At 48.0% G+C, this 15,917-nt stretch overlaps 1 protein-coding gene across 1 annotated transcript; it reads right to left on the bottom strand.

Moving 5' to 3' along the window:
- Window positions 1–906: 906 nt before the first annotated feature.
- Window positions 907–14,695, bottom strand: VCP (valosin containing protein). The gene is made up of 17 exons (XM_082468388.1): window positions 14,377–14,695; window positions 11,064–11,175; window positions 10,706–10,878; window positions 9,466–9,608; window positions 8,766–8,896; window positions 7,913–8,044; window positions 6,865–6,967; window positions 6,079–6,212; window positions 5,865–6,000; window positions 5,394–5,506; window positions 4,821–4,985; window positions 4,609–4,731; window positions 4,136–4,348; window positions 3,630–3,938; window positions 3,194–3,349; window positions 1,721–1,875; window positions 907–1,570 (listed from the first exon to the last, which is right to left on the bottom strand). The coding sequence occupies exons 1-17, from the start codon at window positions 14,391–14,393 to the stop codon at window positions 1,465–1,467; spliced, it is 2,421 nt and encodes an 806-aa protein (XP_082324514.1). The 5' UTR covers window positions 14,394–14,695; the 3' UTR covers window positions 907–1,464.
- Window positions 14,696–15,917: the final 1,222 nt, after the last annotated feature.

Below are 15,917 nucleotides of genomic sequence, written 5' to 3'. Positions count from 1 at the left end.
TGGTAGGAAAACCAAAGGAGGACCAAAGACAGGATCCAGTGGAGGAAGTGTCACAAGGGACAGTCAATGCAAATCACAAAAGTGCAAGAATATCTATTTCACAGCACGTGAGTTCAAGATGCCCCAGTTTAATCAGCCAGTGTAACTATCTTGAGTCCTTGTAGTTTACCTACCTATGTAGATCAAACCAGAGGCTGGTATAAGTACTAGAATGACTAACTTGACTCTGGATTATTTTCTCTGCACCATACTCCTTCTTCGATAAGGCATTGAGGTACTGATCCCAGAAGCACTAAGTGATTACGTTAGTACTTGCTGAATGAAGAGGATACTCTATACCTGGACAAAACTATGCAAGTAATCATCTGAAAAACGAGGAGCAGGGGAGGATGTTTCGTTTAGAAAGAAACACATCCAATACTAGAATTTTATATTAGAAAAAAAGCTATGTTTTCATAATACAAATTACATAAAGGTGGACATAACTGTAAGTGATCCTCAAGCAGAACATGAATATATGAAATTTTTAGATGCATCAAGAGAACATCCATCTCCAGAGACTGTATCTTTCTACAACTTTAAGATTTTTGGAGGGCACCCCAATCCAGCCTTGGTCAGGAAAAGGGGACTCTGCAGGCCTAATCTCACCATCCACATCAAATACAGGTAGAGGATCCCACATTCAACACATCTGGAGCTCCATCAGGCTGCTCCCCCTCCACTGCAGTCCTATCCAGTGATACTGCAGACACTGGGCGAGGCAGCAGTATACCAATGTTAATCAGTAGGGGAAGAGGGTGCAATCTTACTTCTAGAATTTCACATTTGGAAGAGTGCCTTGGCAGTGAGGAGTAGCCCGAGGCCCTTCCCAGGAAAAGAAGCAGGCACAGGGGCCAGGACTCAGGCTCCATTTTGACCCAACGTTTATTGTCCTTTTACAACATGTCATTTTGGTTTAGAAACTGTTCGTGATTAGTTTTCCAACATTAACTCAAAAGCATGTAAAATAAGAATCAACCTACTCTCTATATAAACACCCAGCAACTGTAGCCCTTCACCCTCCTTCCCAGGTTGGGTAGGGGGAAGAAGGGAGGGCTTGGGCAGCATTGAGTGAAGTGCAGATGCTTTACCGTGGGGAATGGCGATAATGCCTTTGTTCACACCCACAGAGGTCCCCTGCACTGCCCCAAACTACAACAGAAACGGCATGGGCCCAAGGCCCAATTCCTTGATGGTAATTCACTCTCCGCCTCCCAAATGGAAAATCGCTTTTATTTTATCGCTTTTGTTTTGTATTTTTTTGTAACAGCAAGCCCCGGTCCAGAATCTGACTGCGGCTGAACTGCTCAGACCGAGGAGCGGAGCAGGCCGTGGGCGCACCCCTGGTCCCTCCTGGGCGAGCGCCCCCACCCTCAGGGAACAAGGTCCAGCCAGGCCAGCTCACTGCACGCTGGCCACCACCACTTAGCCATACAGGTCATCGTCGTTATCTTCCGTGTACACACTGCCACCTGTGCCAGCGCCACTGCCCTGACTGGGGCCAGCTCCTCCTTGGTTTCCTGAAGGGAATCTGCACAAGAGCAGAGGCAAAAAAGAGGGTTAGGGCAGGGCTTGTGTAGGATTTTCACAACTACCCATTCTAACCCCCTGAGGGCTCCAACTACCTTGGTTGTAGAGTTCCCCAAGACAAATTAAGCACGGCCCACTGAAACCTAGTTACCTGAAGCTGCCAAAGCCCCGACTCTGTTGAAGGGTCTGAGCAAACATCTCATACTTCCTGATGTCATTATCACTGACAGAACGGCGGGCAAAGCGCATGGCTTCCTCAAAGTGATCTCGACGGATCTCAGGCACTGGATCATCCTCTTCTACCTCCTGCAGGATAGGTAAACACAGACCACCGGGGCTAGTTAAGGCTCAGCCTGCATTCCTTCCCTGGCCTTCCTGACGCCATTACTGCAGTAGCTTATGGCAGAGGCTTAGAGGATTGGGCCTCTCCAATAAGTTGGGCCTCTCCTGAATAGGTTGCCAGGCCAATCTTCCTAAAACCGAGTCACTGCCCTGCTTAAAAACCTGTCAGTGCATTCTGGAAAAGGTAAAACTGTAGGGACAGAATTCATATCAGTGGTTACCAAGGGCTTAGGGTGGGAAAAAGCAGCTGATTAAAGTGGTATGAGAGGGACTCCCTTGGAGGGACAGTGGTTGAGACTCCGTGCTTCCACTGCAGGGGTTCGACCCCTGGTTGGAGAACTAAGACTCCACGTGCTGCAAGCCACAGCCAAAAAATTTTTAAAAATTTAAAAAGTGGCACAAGGGAACTTCTGGGGATGATGGAAATTTGTCTATCTCAACTGTGGTAGTAGTTATAGAACTTATGTATTTTGTCAAAAAGCACAGAAATAGTACACCTAAAAAGGGCGAATTTTACAATATGTAAATTATACCTCAAAAACCTAAACTTTTAAAAAGAAAATGTCAATGGCTCTCAGTGCTTATCACATCTAGATTACACCTTACCAACTGGCCTCACTTCCAGCAACATATGACCTCTTCAATTCTACCCAGGTTTTCCCAGATCCTGCAATCCTACTTCTCAAGCAGGTTATTTGGGTGACTTATTTCCTTTACCCAAATTCTACTCTCTCTTCACAGCCCAGGCTCACACCCTATCTCTTCTACTGAGAAGCCACTCAATTGCTATGATTTATGAGACTGCCCTCGGATCAGTGTATCAGTAGTTTATAAGCTTTGATGAGAGGGAGGAGAGACGTCACAGGCCCCCTCTAAAAGGTAAAGAAAGCCATTTATTTATTTATTCGCCAAGTCAGTCTCTAACACTGTGCCATACAATGGGAAACAAGCAAGATGATATAGAGTCCCTATCTTTATTGAGCTTACACACACACACCACCAAATTGTGCATTTAATTCAAAGGGTCCATGGAACACCAGTGATAGGTCCACTGACCCTAGGTTCTTAGCCCTGCTCTATTTGTTTCTCTGCTGATCTCTTCTCAGCCTTTATAATTCCTGATTGAAGGGGTTATATGCTCAGCATTTTCTCTTTGACGCCCTGCTAAACATCTCAGTCAGGTGATCTTTCCAAAACCTTATACTCTTAACTCTAGGGCATTGTGGAGACTGTCCCCTGGCTCCCCACAACTGGCACATCTGGGGAAAGGATCCAGACTCACCATGGCTGACGGGTTGGTCTGCCTCTCCCGTTCTCGCCTGATCTCACTCTCGATCGATTCACGGATGGCCAGCTTGCAAGCACGTTGGCAAATCTCTGTCAAGTCAGCTCCAGAGAAGCCATTAGTCATCTTAGCCAGAAACTCCAAATCTACATCCTAAAAGAAGCAACATATCTATCTTAGCATTTAGTCTCTCCTCCCCTGTGATACATTGATCTTTGACCATCCAAGCACTCCCAATTCCAGTTTGTCCCATCTTCTGCCACCCTGTTTTATTCCTTATTCTAGATTACCCTAATACCCTCAAATCTTCCATATTCCCTTTTCAACCATAACCCCAGGAATCCCCAACGGAATCTTGTCCAGGAACCAAACACCACTCCACACAGCCTGCAGATTCACAGAAGTCCCCATGACCCCAAGACCTTGCACCTGCCTTGGCAACTGGGGACTTGCGCAGGTTGGCCTTGAGAATGGCAACACGGGACTTCTCATCAGGAAGTGGGATGTAGATGAGCTGATCAAGGCGGCCAGGTCGCAGAATGGCAGGATCAATGATGTCAGGCCGGTTGGTAGCGCCAATGATAAACACATTTTTTTTTGTGGACATGCCATCCATTTCTGTCAGGATCTGGTTGATGACTCGGTCAGCAGCCCCACCACCATCTCCAATGTTGCCACCACGGGCCTTGGCAATCGAATCCAGCTCATCAAAGAACAGTACACAGGGGGCAGCTTGGCGGGCCTGTGTGAGGGACAGATGGACTCAAGCATTAGCACAATCGGATCTCTCAGATCTGAGAAGGAACGGAAAATAAAGTGACCTTCACTGCCCTAGCTGAGCTGCCAGAATGAGATGGTTTTAACTCTCCCAAAGAACAGCCTCCACCCTTAACTTGTCCCCAGGCAAGTGAATTGATAGCCCAGCCACCTATAGCTCACCTTGTCAAAGATTTCCCTGACGTTGGCCTCAGACTCCCCAAACCACATGGTGAGCAGCTCAGGACCCTTGATGGAGATGAAGTTGGCCTGGCACTCATTAGCAATGGCTTTGGCCAGCAAGGTTTTCCCACAACCAGGAGGTCCATAGAACAGTACTCCCTTGGAAGGTGTCATACCAAACTTGAGGAATTTGTCTGGGTGCTCCACGGGATACTAGGAGGAAAGGCAAAGAGGGTTCAGGGATACCTCCAGAGTCTGAAAGAAACCTAACCAAACAGAAGCATCCTCCCACACCATCCCATGGTGAAGACCCAGGTTCCCTAAAAGCAGGCTCCTTAGTGCCTCCAACCAGAGAATAGCAGGTTCCTGAATTATACTCACAATTTCCGCAATGAATGTGACAACACCCCAATATCACCCAGCTCAATTACAATGTACTGACGCAGTGACTCACCCTGGACCAAGCACCCTACCTGGACCAGCTCCTGAAGCTCACGTTTGACATCCTCCAGGCCCCCAATGTCCTCCCAGGTCACCTGTGGTACCTCTACCACAGTTTCCCGCAGTGCTGATGGGTTGCTCTGGCTCAGGGCCCACTAAAAAGGGAAGAAAAACTGGGGATGAGACTTGCCAGGGGAGATCAAAGTGCATGTGTGTGTACCTGAGATATGGGAGAGGCCCTTACTCGGAAGTCATCCATAGTAACTGCCAGGGAGTTCATGACCTCAGCATCGATGGTCTCGTCCTCTAGGTCAATGAGGTCCATCTTCTTGCGGATGGCTTGCAGAGCAGCCTCCGAGCACAGGGCTGCTAAGTCAGCGCCCACATGCCCATGAGTTTCATTGGCTACCTGCAGAGAGAAGATCTACTTACTATGCTGTCTCTGAGACCTAGCTGCCTTAGGAAGCTCAGAGACAACAGAATCCTGGCCCCTTCCCCTGACTTCTATCTCTGGGTCCTTCCATTCCCCTGAACACATACTAGTGGCCCTTTCATCGGCTGGGTTTTAAGTATTCAAGCCTGGACTTGGGGCCTGGAAATAAAGCTGCCCCCCAAATTCTGGTTCACTCTAATTCACTGTCAACCGAGAAACATGCCAACCCTAGTTTTCTGGATTCAATCTGAGATCACTTCCCTTCCCCTGCACAAGAATCAAAATCAATTGCCTCACATCTGAAGCTTATGTCCCTAGTCAGTTCCCTTCAACTGCCTGGAAACAGATATCCTAACTTCTGGCCAGCCCTCATCACCACTCCACCTGTTCAAGGTCCACATCATCTGCCAGCTTCATGTTCTTGGTGTGGATCTGAAGAATTTCCAAGCGTCCTGTAGCATCAGGGATTCCAATATCTACCTCCCTGTCAAAGCGACCTGTGAGACAGTGCATAAACATAGACAGGAATCATTTCTGGTGCAGAGGGAAGAAAGGGCAGGCCTAAGGCGACCAACCATCCCAGTTTGCCCAGGAATGTCCTGGAGTTAGCACTGAAAGCCCCATATCCTGGGAAATCCCTTGGCCTCAGGCAAACCAGGATGGGTAATCACCCTAGACATGACATGGAATATGGGAAAGGAACCCTGGGCCCTAACACTGCAAAGAGCTTCAAGAAATCCTCAGGATTAAGTGACTTAGATGAAGGACAGATGTGGGATCAATGGGATTAAGGCCAGTAGAGCCACAATCTCCCCAAGAGCAAGGACAGCAAAAAAAGAAATTTGGGGTCCTTACCAAATCGTCGTAGGGCTGGGTCAATGCTGTTGGGTCTATTGGTTGCTGCCATAACAATGACATGGGCTCTCTGCTTTAGGCCATCCATGAGGGTCAACAACTGTGATACAATACGCCGCTCCACCTCCCCATGGGTCTGTCAGGACAGAATGTCTGGTCAGAAGTGAAGTCAGGACCTTTCAACACCCCACTATCCCCTCGGGTAAGTTCCTACTTTCTCTCTTTTGGGAGCAATGGCATCCAACTCATCAATGAAAATAATAGCAGGAGCATTCTTCTCAGCCTCTTCAAAGGCTTTACGAAGGTTGCTCTCAGACTCACCAGCCAACTTGCTCATGATCTCAGGACCTGAAAGCATATAGAATGGATATAATGACAAACCTATATCCTTTCTCAATCTCAAAAGAAATCAGCTATCTTGTTTGCCCAGTCCAGAGACAGGTCCTAGGTGAGAATGTGGTAATAACCTCTACTTACTTTCTCACAGCCCCTACCAACCATTATCCCAGGGTAGCCACCAAGCCAGGATAAAAAGTCAAGGAGCTCAATATACTTATCTAACAGTTGAGCTGGACATACAAAATGATCACAGCAGATGCTATGGGACCTCTGGCCAGAGCAGCAGCAGCACACCAGCTGGACCTCTACCAGCTAAATATCATTCTCAAAGAGATAGCTAATCTCAGCCAGTCTTCCCCCAAACCCTCTCAAATAAGTAAGCATAGACATTTTGAGTTCTCATTCTAACTTACTCCTCTTAAATGTCTTCAGCCTGTCCACAATCTTTCTCAAGTTGAAGACAGATCAGGCGGCACCAGAGTAGAATACCATCCCCTTGTTGCTTATCTGTCTGCAATGTACTTTAGAATAAAAATACTAAAGTATACACGAGGATAGGTATACGAAGGAACATGTCCATGAGTTCTCCAGCTCATGAGACTGGGTCATGCTCAGCTCAGAGTTGAGTCCAGCCAAACAAAAAGCGAACCAAGGCTCCTACCATTGATCAAAAAGAAGAAGGCGCCAGTCTCATTCGCCACAGCTCGAGCAATCAGGGTCTTTCCAGTCCCCGGAGGTCCATAGAGCAGGATTCCCCGAGGAGGCTGAGGACCAGTACAGAAGGTGTGATTAGGTTCAGACTCCCGCCTTCTCCCAACCCCGGCCACCCTAAAATGGCTTGACAAGGGCTCCATCTAGAGAGGGTGAGAATCAGAGCTCAACTCTGACACCAGTAAGAGTGAGCCCTCAAGCAGCAGCTGCTAGGAAGACAGTTTACTTCAGACCATACTCACTCCTCTTACCAGCAGAGAAAATACTGCTAGAAAGCTGACAATACTTAAGAATGCATAGGAGACAAAGAGCAGAGAAACCACACTAAGAGACTCTTAGTGTGACTGAGTCTGAAGATCCTGGGACTAGGAAAAGCAAGAGGCCATTAGGCCAAGGGCCCGAATTTAGACAGACAAGAACCAAGGACTAGCTTAGACATTTAAGAGTGTTGGCCAGAGGCTCACTCACTCCAGTAATCCCAACCCTCCAGGATTTATTATCATGTTGGAATGCCTTCCCTTACCAACTACCACAAGTATTCCTCTTTGAGGTTGTCTTTCATCTTCAGGGTGTCCCATGATACGGGAATGATTGGGATGTTACATTTCAGACCAGCAGTTCTCAAATATTTTGGAGATAAGCAGTTCTCAAATTTCCTTAACTTCTACTTCTACTGGGCAGCCCTGTTCTAGACAGGTTGGCAAACTATGGTGAGATTTTACTTACAGGGTCCATTAGATGAAAATGGTTTTTACCTTTTGAAGGGTTGTAATTAAGGAAAAAAAAAAAAAAAGCAACAGAGAACTTAATTGGCCCACTCTGTTCTAGACCATTAGTAGCGTGAATGAATTTAGAGCCCTCTGTAAACTCAAATACAGTACTTCCTCTCTAATCCAAGGCAATGATGAAACACATGTATGAAGACGTCCTAGGATTAGACAGCAAGTAGTTGTTAATCACCACCCTAGACTATATCCCACAGAGCCCAGGATGCTCACCTTCACACCAATTGCCTTAAAGAGAGCAGGATGTCTCAGGGGCAGCTCCACCATCTCCTTTATCTGAGCTAGCTGCTTCCTGCAGCCACCAATGTCATCATAGCCCACTTCATTCAAAGACTCTTCCTCATCCTGAATATGGAAGAGACAAAGAAAAGAAGAAGGCAGGAATACTACTATCAGCAAAAGTTGAGTTTCTCCAAATCTGATGTAGAGAAATCTGCTGTATGAGAAGATTCTCCTCTAAAGGGATCATGCCTCAAAAAACAACTCTAAAAATCCCAAGAAAAAGATTTCTTTTGTTTTGTTTTTATTTTTATTTATTTGGCCGTGTCGTGCAGCTTGTGGGATCTTAAGTTCCCCGACCAGGGATCGAACCTGCACCCTCAGCAGTGAGAGTGCAGAGTTCTAACCACTGGACCGCCAGGGAATTCCCAATTTTTGTTTTTGTTTTATTTCAATTATTTACTTACTTAATTATTTATTTATGCCAAGGCAAAGATTTCTAGCACAGCCTTTCCCTATCACACTGTCCTTAGTCTTACTGGGATGAGCTCCCCTAAGACCTGAAGCTAGAAACTGTGGGAAATGCACAGGGGTCTAGATGCCAGCATCAGCACCACTTCTTCAAAAATTATTCCAACCACTTAGACCTTTTAGGTTCAATCTAGGTTTTAAAAATTATTGGTATCAGATACTTCCAAGAAACACCTAGGCCCAGAAATGAATAGCTAGGTTTTCCACCTCTGGCAAGAAGCTTAGCTATCAAGTCTGGAAATTCTTTGCAACTACCACACAACTGTCCCACTAAGTAATCACAAAGTAGGGTACCGGGATCAGGGAGAGAACTCACCTCTCGTTTGATAGGCTCCCCTTCACAGTGAATCACTGTGTCTGGAGCAACAATACAGTAAGGACTGGGATCTGTCTCCACTACTTTGAACTCTACGGCACGCATTCCACCCCGGACAAGGAAAATGTCTCCTGTGAGAGCAATCAGCACAAGAGCAGTTAGAGGTATCTATTACCAGACCAAGTGAGAATTCCTCATCAGAACCTGGGATCTAGAATGCCAAGTTCATGAGATATTGCCCTTTCTCCTTCCCATCCACATCTTATTAAGCATCAGGCAAAAAGAGAAAGTAAACTGTGAAGAGTCCCTCTGCCACTCAAGACAGTGAACGAAACCTGAGGTGTCAGAAAGAAGCCCATAAGGTTTTTGATTTCTGGGGGATAGATAACCCAGGCTTTCACGACAACCACCAATGGTAAACCTGTGCTAAATATTAAGTACACTTTGGACAGCCAAAATGGCCCACCTCTTCCTTCAGAGATAAAAGAGAAGATAGCTTACTCTACTGGAGCAAGGAGTGAGAATGGGGAAATGGGGGAGTGGAAGGAAGGGGGGAAGGAGAGAGTACACATGAGCATGTGTACAGAATGTGTGTGTATAGACACACATATGAGAATGAGACAAAGATATCCCAAGGTTTACTCTTGGGTATCCCTACAAACAATCACCCTTAAGTTCAGTCCCTAGAATTATTTCTCACCTTTCCGGATGGGTCGATAAGCTTCCAGGAAGTACGGCTTAAGGTAAACCTCGAAGAGATTGCCAGTGATGCCTTCCACCGTGTCATCGATGGGTAGTACATGGATACGTTTGCCGTACTTCACATCAGGGCATGGCTGGATGCTGAGGATGACAAGCAGACTCCACGTTACCAACCAAACTGCAGCCCCAAGCACTGGGTGTCCAAAAGGGCCTGGCATAGAGAGCCGATGGCAAGCGAAAGAGAAAAGGCAGGGATGGCTTTAGGTGAAGAGAGGCAGGAGGGTAGGGTGGGAGTGAGGGCAAAGAAACAGCCAAGCAGAACAGGTCACACGCAGGGTGGGGTAGTAGGGGGAGCCTCTAGAAGAAGATGCTGGGTGGCCCACTCCCAATCAGTGAGCCAAAAGGAAGACCCACACATCTGGAAGCCTCACAAAGACACAAGAGGGAAGGTCTTCAGTGAGAGATATCCAAGGATGACCCATTCTGGTCAGTACTGGTAACCCAATGTTACAAAGGGAGACCTTAGTCTGACAAGTGTCAGGGTCAGAGAAATAGAAGTGAAAAAATAATCTCAGTCAGGTGGTCAGAGCACCTTGAGAAAGTGACTAAGCACCTCCAGGAAAGAGGCTACATGAAACCTATAATCCATGGAAAAGAATCAGAAGCCTGAGATGCTCCTGGCCAAGTGACAGATGGTTGGGTAGCAGTGGCTAGAGATGACTCCAAGATGGGGAAGCCTCTTGCCTAAAGTTAAGTCTAAAATCACTCAGACTGGCACTATCCTAGGTCTGGCTCAAACTATGCCTCTCTCCTAGATTAACTTGGATCTTTACACAAACCTGCTACGAGTCCACCTTCCATGCCCATACTCCCATCTCATTCCAGCCCCAACAAAAGCCATTAATGCAACCCAGCTGTAAGGTTACTTGGCAGACACAAACACTCAAATGGCATCCTAAACCAGGGTCTAAGGTGTGATAAGTTATACCTCTGGTAGAAAAATATAAAGGTACCAAGAAAGTCACAGAAATGCCAACTTGTCCCAAGGGTCATGCAAAGGCAGGTTTTGAAGTCCCAGAGGCAGAACCAAAACCTAAAGACAACCTAGAAACATAAGTCTTCCCATGGCCTGCAAGCTCCCAATATCTGCAGCTGCCAAGGCCTTGGTGGGGGTACTGCCTGTAATGCAGGCTGTCTCTGGCCTCCCATCCCTGAGGGGCCAAGAACCCCACACACACCTGATGACATCCCCCAGGTGTACGCGAAGGTTATTCCGAACAACTCTATTCATTCGAATCTTCTCATCAGAACATGTGTCATCAGAAAGCACAATGCACACAGCTTCCCGCCTCTTCTTTCCTTTCAGCAACACTGTGTCACCTCGGAACAACTGCAGCTCATCCATCTTGGGCTGAGGAAAGAAGGTTAAGGCCTTTGGGTCACTGGGTCAGGGGGTAAGCAGCAGCCCTGGAGGTTGGGATTCCCAGTAAACCCCACTCTATCTGTGGTCACTGCAAGAAAAATGAGAAAAGAAACCTGGGAAAAGCCCTCAGGTTAAGTGCAATAAGCAAAGATTGGACTGTGGACCCAACTTACCTGGGACAAGGATACCACACTGTTGTCCTCGTTGATGGCTTCATCAACAATTAACCGATTGGGACGGTTCTTCTGTTTAAGAATGGCTGTTGATAAATCATCACCTTTTGAACTAGAAAGAAAAAATGAAGTCAGTTCCAAAACATATTCCAGCAAGAGCCCCACCAGTCTCTACCAGCAACTCTTGGTATTCTGAGTACTGGTATCCTAGCTGTAAGGCCCCAGGTGATCTTGCCCCAGGGTCAGGAAACTAAGAAAACAAAATAAAAGTGGAGACTGAGCAGTATTTAGAGAAATGAAAATAGTCTCAGACAGTATAGAAGAGTGATTAAGAGAAAGGGCTCTGTAGTCAGACCTGTTGGGTCTGAATCCCAACCCTGCCACTTAACTGTGATCTTGGGCATGTTATTTAACCTCTCTGGAGGTTGATGTCCTCTTCCGTAAAATGCGGACTATAGTAGCACCCATCTCAGGGGATTACTGTCTTAAGCAAGATAATGAATACAAGTTCAACACAATGCCTGGCATATGGTATCAGCGGTCAGTATGATTAGCACTGCAGAACATAGCACAAGCTCTTTCCTTGCTAACCTTCTTGCAGAAGGAAGCAAGCAAGACAATCTCCCATAGGGCTCAGGGAGGCCCCAAGCCCCACAGAGCAAGCCTGGGAACAATGAAGAATCATTAGAATTACCCTTCTTACTGGCTAAACCTGCTGAACGCCAGAGCAGTCTGTGTACCACAGGAATGCAAAGCATAAAGACGATCATATTTGGAAAAAACAAACAAACAAAAAACACACACACAAAACACTAACAGATCTGGAACCTTCATCAGAAAGAGGCTCAAGCTCAAAAGGAATCTCAGAAACCTCTGCAAAGACACACAACTCCATGGGGTTGGTTCAAAAAGTTAAAACCAAGAAATGTTGAGACATGGGGCAAATCCAAATCCCTCTCACCCAAATCAAGGTTGCCTGAGTCTGAACTGAGTTTAAACTATCTAAATAGTTTCTATCATTTCCTAGAAGCTAAGATCATTCATCCGACACCAATTTCTCACTTAGCTCATCTCCAGCCTTCACTAACTAGACTCAGTGGGCTCTCCCTCTGAAGAGAGCTACCTCCTCTTAGTAAGGCTCAGGAAAACATGAGCATTAACCAAAATAAGAGGGCCAGACAATGGAAGAAGCCAAGAAATAAATAAAAAGGAACCTTTTCCATGGATTATTTCTTCACTCAACAAATTCACGTGTGTGTGTGTATACATATACATAAAAAATACATCAGACATCGTTCTAAGCATCTATCAGTCAACAAAAGAAGACAAAAAAGTATTCCTACTGGAAATACCTTCACAACTTGCAAGAAAAAAGATGCCTATGCTCTAGAATACCAGCTAGGGAGTTACGGGATTTTTTACATCTTTTGGCCCTGATACACTCAAAAGAAATACAAATCCCATTCATCTAAAGAAGTTGTAAGTTTTCTGCTGACCCTCTCACATAGGCTGCATCTTTATTCACTCCCTTTAAACTAGTTTCCAAGAGTGGAGTTTCCTTAGGTTTAAACTTGCCTCCCCCAACCCCAAAGTGGTGGTCACAATGCTGCATACTCTTCCAATGCTTATCAACACCCTAGAAAGCAAGTATGGTCAATATGAGAGTTGAGGGCAATTTAAATCCATCCATTCTCCCTCTCCCCTATGCATTAAAATACCCTTCAAGGGCTGCCCATCTTCCCGTTTGATGTATAGGACCAGGGCTACAGAAAAACAAAATGTCAGATGCCTCTAGTCATCAGTTTGTATTTTAACCCCAAAGCTGCATCCTAGGAAAACCTCCAATCTGCCTACCATTCCTGACCCCAGCACTGGAGATGAGTGGGATGCTCTTCCCTTAAAGTAAGGACCTTTAATTCCACATCTATCTACTGAGATCAAAGGAAGTAATCTCTAAATGAGGAAATTCAGTTTGATCATGGGCCAAGAGCAGTCCCGGAGGCTCTTTGGGGACATCCCACTGGTCTTCTGCATGAGTCAGGCCCTTTCCAGAACCCCAATGGGCCACAGGGGACTTGGACAGAGTTCAGGTAAGTCATCAAGATGACCTAGAGATCAGAAACTGTCTATGATGCCAGGTTCCAAGAATTTTGGACTTTTAGTCTTGGAAACTAAAGACTAAGAGACTACTTTAATTCTTTATTAAGCAGTCCTTTTAAATAGGCACCTGAGTAATACTTCATCTCAATTCAGAAACTTGAGAAAAAGGAACACATCTCAAAAAAAACTAAACTCTCAAGTCAGGAAGGTGATTTGCATAGAAGGGTTTCCATAGGATGAGAGTGTCTTCCCCCCACCCCACCCCCACCAGTATCTAAAGCTCTTAATTCTAAAACAGGTAGAGGTGGCCAGGTTTTATCTGATGCTTTCCTGAGTAGAGGGCCCAGGATTTCTCAACGTAACTGCTTAGGGAAAGGAACGTGTGTGTTTGACTAGTTAAGACAACTCTAACTCTCACACCTCAAAGGCTGAAATCTAGAAAGGCTCACAAAATACGAACTGAAGTTTGAATTTTAGCAAGAACCTAATGAACCTCATTTCACAACATCAAGGAAAACTGACTAAAGCCTTCTCGTATGAATAACAACATGCCTAAAGTATGAAGGCGGCCAGATGTGAAAGGCAGGGCCCGCCTCTCCCCAACAGCTTCTCATCACTCAGGTCGTAGACGATGCCAACCACAAGCCAGGCCGAGCCGGCTCTAAAAGTGGCCGTCGTGAGCTTCCCTGAGCTCGCCAGGCCTTCCCCTGCTCCGGCCTCCGCCTCGGTCTCCGGGCTCCTAAGGCCTTCACGTGGCCCAAAGTCCACGCCCACCGGGCGCAGTTAGGGCGTTGGGCCCGCGGGGCCTGCACTCTCTGGGGACCAAAGGCCTAGAGCGGGTGGCAGACCGGATCGCAGGTGGGCGCCCCCAACCCCCGGGGCGCCGCGCCAGCAGTGTGGGCCCGCAGACCTCTCACTAGGCCGGGACGGCCGCCCGGAGAAGCCAGTCATGCCGGCCCGGGCCTGCATGACACAGCACGATCTGGCCCAGGCCCCGACCCAGGCCCAACGCAAGCCCCGCCTAGGGGGCGCAGCCGGGCCCAGAGGGGTCCGCGGCTCCTCATTCGCCCCCTTCCTCTCCTCTCCTCTCCCTCCTTCCCTGTCTCCACCTCCTAGACGCGCCCACAGCCAGGCCCGGCCGGGCCTACCCAGCGCAGCGGGTCTGCCGCTGCGCGCACCCGCGGCAGGCGGACGGGCGCGCGCACACACTCACTCAGCTCCGGAGGCCATGGCGCGCGCCTCTCCCGGCCGGCGGCTGTGGCGGCCCGTGGGTAACGGCTACAAGAGGTGGCAGGCGACGGACTGGGCCGGGGCTTGGGTCTCCCGGGCGGGGGACGAGCGGAGCGACAAACCCGCAGACGGCCTCCCTCTCGCTTCCTCCCAGCGGCACCGGGGCGGTGGGCGGGCGGGCGGGAGACGCTGACGCCTGATCCGCGAGGGGGCAGCGGCAGCGACGACCCAAACGACGGCTGCAGACGCTTCGCTAAGACTGAGCCGAGAAGAGCCGAATCATCGGAAGGAGAGGTGCTCTCACCTCAGCCAATCAGCGCCTGCCCTGGGAACTCCCGCCCGCCTCTCCGCGCCTCTCCCCAGCAACCCGCGGACCGGAGCCAATCAGAAAATTCGCTTGCTGCCCGGCTCCCGCCTCAGGGATGCAACACGCCTAGTAACGCCACGGCAATTGGTCGCAACGCTACGCTTCCTCGACGGATTGGGATTCTCGACCAATCAACGAAAGGAAGAGGGCCAGATCGACTGGCGAAAGGAGAGGCTTTATCCCTGGGAGGCAGGCTCTCCCACTTGGCTCCAGTTCATTGGCTCCTGAGCTTATCCTGCTAGAAAAACCTGGCACAATGGATTGAACCCTTGTATTAGTCTAGTTCCGTTGTAGTGACAACCTACACACCCATCTTCTTCCAAAACCTGAGTCTCAACCCTAAGCCCTCTCCTTGCTCCTTCAATACGCTGGCTCCAGCCATCTCTATTCTGGACTCTTTGACTAGCACCCCAGCTCTTAATCCACTGTACTTTATTGTCATTGCACTCTTTGGTAATCCTAATCCCATAGGCTTTACAGTTCCTCAGGGCTTAGAGATACATGCTTCCTCTTACCACCAGGTATTAATATTTATGGCTAAACGAGGGAGGGCAGTCAAGTCCAGTGAGGAGTCAAAAGGCAACTACAGGGGCTTCCCTGGTGGCGCAGTGGTTGAGAATCTGCCTGCTAATGCAGGGGACACGGGTTCGAGCCCTGGTCTGGGAGGATCCCACATGCCGCGGAGCAACTAAGCCCGTGAGCCACAACTACTGAGCCTGCACGTCTGGAGCCTGTGCTCCGCAACAAGAGAGGCCGCGATAGTGAGAGGCCCGCGCACCGCGATGAAGAGTGGCCCCCGCTTGCCACAACTAGAGAAAGCCCTCGCACAGAAACGGAGACCCAACACAGCCAAAAATAAATAAATAAATTTAAAAAACAAACAAAAAAACACAAATGTTCAAGTACAATTGGTGTCTTTAAAAAAAAAAAAAAAGGCAACTACAGAACACACAGCAGATTCAACAGAGCCCGAAGCAGCAAGAAAATTGTAGGCTGAGACTTGAAGTCCTCGGGCCCAAAATGCCAGCTAGCCCTGACTATATTCAATAGGCAGCTTTGGGGGCCTGTTGACTGAATTCACCCTTCACCCCCTATCCACACAGACACATTTGACTGAGACAGTGGAAATCCAAATCTGGGATGAGGGAGGGGGTGGG

This window comes from Balaenoptera physalus (genome assembly GCF_965194825.1).
Source record: "Balaenoptera physalus genome assembly, chromosome: 7".
NCBI classification, from domain to species: Eukaryota; Metazoa; Chordata; class Mammalia; order Artiodactyla; family Balaenopteridae; genus Balaenoptera; species Balaenoptera physalus.
The sequence above is the reverse complement of the archived record's forward strand: the minus strand, read 5'-3'. Positions and strand labels throughout refer to the sequence as shown.

What these genes read in the sequence shown, in the direction of transcription:
- VCP (XM_082468388.1), bottom strand. An exon ending in ATGATGTGGACCTTGAACAG is followed by an intron (nt 4,986 to 5,393) that starts GTGGAGTGGTGA and finishes TTCTCTCTGCAG; the next exon opens with GTAGCCAATGAAACTCATGG. An exon ending in AGCTTCAGGAGCTGGTCCAG is followed by an intron (nt 4,349 to 4,608) that starts GTAGGGTGCTTG and finishes CTTTCCTCCTAG; the next exon opens with TATCCCGTGGAGCACCCAGA.